This window comes from Microtus ochrogaster, chromosome 1 (assembly GCF_000317375.1).
Source record: "Microtus ochrogaster isolate Prairie Vole_2 chromosome 1, MicOch1.0, whole genome shotgun sequence".
Classification (NCBI taxonomy): domain Eukaryota; kingdom Metazoa; phylum Chordata; class Mammalia; order Rodentia; family Cricetidae; genus Microtus; species Microtus ochrogaster.
Window position 1 is genome coordinate 107,381,335 of NC_022009.1, and position 1,975 is coordinate 107,383,309.

General features: G+C 47.9%; 1 protein-coding gene across 1 annotated transcript in view; it reads right to left on the reverse strand.

Annotated features, from left to right (window-relative positions):
- Positions 1–433: 433 nt before the first annotated feature.
- Positions 434–1,975, reverse strand: part of Erich6 (glutamate rich 6) — a 17,278-nt gene continuing 15,736 nt past the window's right edge. Inside the window, exons 11-12 of the mRNA XM_013348156.1 lie at positions 1,680–1,908; positions 434–697 (exon numbers count right to left, since the gene is read on the reverse strand). Coding sequence (XP_013203610.1) covers positions 434–697; positions 1,680–1,908 — 493 coding nt within the window. The remainder of the gene's footprint in view (positions 698–1,679; positions 1,909–1,975) is intronic.

Sequence of the window (1,975 nt, forward strand, 5' to 3'; positions counted from 1 at the left end):
GAGAGAAGGAGGGAGAGAGAGAGGAGGAGAGAGGCAAAGCCCCGTGTGTACACCGGGAGAGAACACAGGGAGAGAGCGATGGCAAGGCGGAGGTCAGAGGTTAAAAGGAGTGGGCGTGGCTAGGGCAGGGACCGAAAGAATAACACCCCTCACAGGTGACTCTGACTTTCTGGGAGTTATTCCTCTTCTAGACTTCCCTTTCAGGGGCAGATAAGCATGGATCCCCACCCCCTCACGGTTAGAGTTGATGCCATGTTTATTTTCTGGTCTTGAGGAAGTGAGTCAGTTAAATTTCCAACTGAGAATCAACAGTTGCTGATTGTATACAATCACGTATTTCTTGATATTTCCTGCTCATTTGGTCTACTCTTTGAAACTTCCTCTTGCTTAAAAGACCCATAACAAAAGAAAGCCCCATGGCAACGACACTTCTTTACTCTATCTCATTTATTAACTTCATAATTGTTGCCACTGTACCATTCTGTAAGCCAGAACTATCACAGAGGGCAAGTAGTTTTAGAGAGAGCGAAGAAAGGTAGGTCGGTTGCTTTACTTTTTCCCACGCCTGACTCGAGGGGAAAGTCACGCATCCTCGCAGCTTGTGGAACAGCCGCTGTATCTTTATTAAGCTGGCCAGCAGCAGAAGGTCATCTCCACTCACGAACCGCAGGGCTGGGAGCTCCTCTGGTTTGTAGTACTTGTGGGCAAAGAAAGAGAGGGGCAGAGCTGAGCATCCAGGAGCAGGACGGGCAAGGGGAGAGGACCAATTGGAGTTGGGACAGTGGGACCATTTTCCTCTGGAGAAGGAACGGAACTGCCCTGCTGTCGCGTCAGCCATGGTGAGCTTAATGAATGCTTGAGTCTCAGTGGTTTACCCTGAGGTAGCTTTGCTTGCTCAAGCGCATAGCCAGTGCCAGGTGCTGCGCGCGTGGTATTTTACATTTTCCCAGTCGCCTCCCAGCAACTGCGAGGAGGCAGGAACCATTCATTCATTCCTTATCTTATAGTTGAGAAACTGAAGCTCTAGTTCACTCGTGTGACCAAGGAGCAACTGCACGCTGCAACTGGATGTCTACCTTCTTAACCCCTGAGTTATGGCCCACATGGACTGTGCTTTGATCAGGTCGGGGCAAAGCACCAGAATAAAGGTCGTGGAGAGAGCCTGTTCTATCCTTACGGAGCTAATTGTTAGTGGGGAAGACAGCCATGATGGTAAGAGAGGCAAGCCCGGCTCAGCCAGTATTGGGGAGGGACAGGTTCAGGGGCAGCTCAGTAAAATGTTGTAAAATGAATACTTGGTAAAAACCTGGGCAGTCTAGCGGTGTCTCCAACATGATTAGAACCGGTTTCCTGGCCCAGGCTAGAGCTTTCTGCCATAGCAGAGAGGAAACAGAAACCTCAAAACACAAACTATAAAACAAAGTGGCCAAGGCAGGTGACTGCCGTCACACAGCGAGCTCTTGGTTCGTGCTGCTGGGACTTAAGTCTGAACTGAAAGGGATTTTAAGAGAGAAGAAAATATAAGGTTCGCTTCAGTAACACAGGGCACCTTCACAGTGAATTCCAAGAACTCTCAGTGGACACATTAGGCATCCATCTATCCCATCAGTAATCAGATTAGCAAAATTATTTTACTCTTAAAATCTAAATGATTGAAACTATTTTTCTAATGCACTTACCCTTACTTTGGTCCCAACGCTGATTCTCGCCTGTTGGCCCATTGCTAGAAAATTAATGGAGACCTTGTCTTGTTCTAAGATGCGAATTCCAATGTGATGGTTCAAGGCCAGAAAAACAGGTTTAAATGAAGCAAAGGTCGAGGAAGGCATGGAACTTGACCAGTTCCAAGTTCGTATTCTGTTGCCAGCTTGGTCTGAATATTGGCCTCCCAGGACGTTGATGTAGACCCTGGGAGGAAATTAGAGTCACTGATAGGAGAGCTGCGTGTGGTGGCCTCATACTCGCAATTACAGAG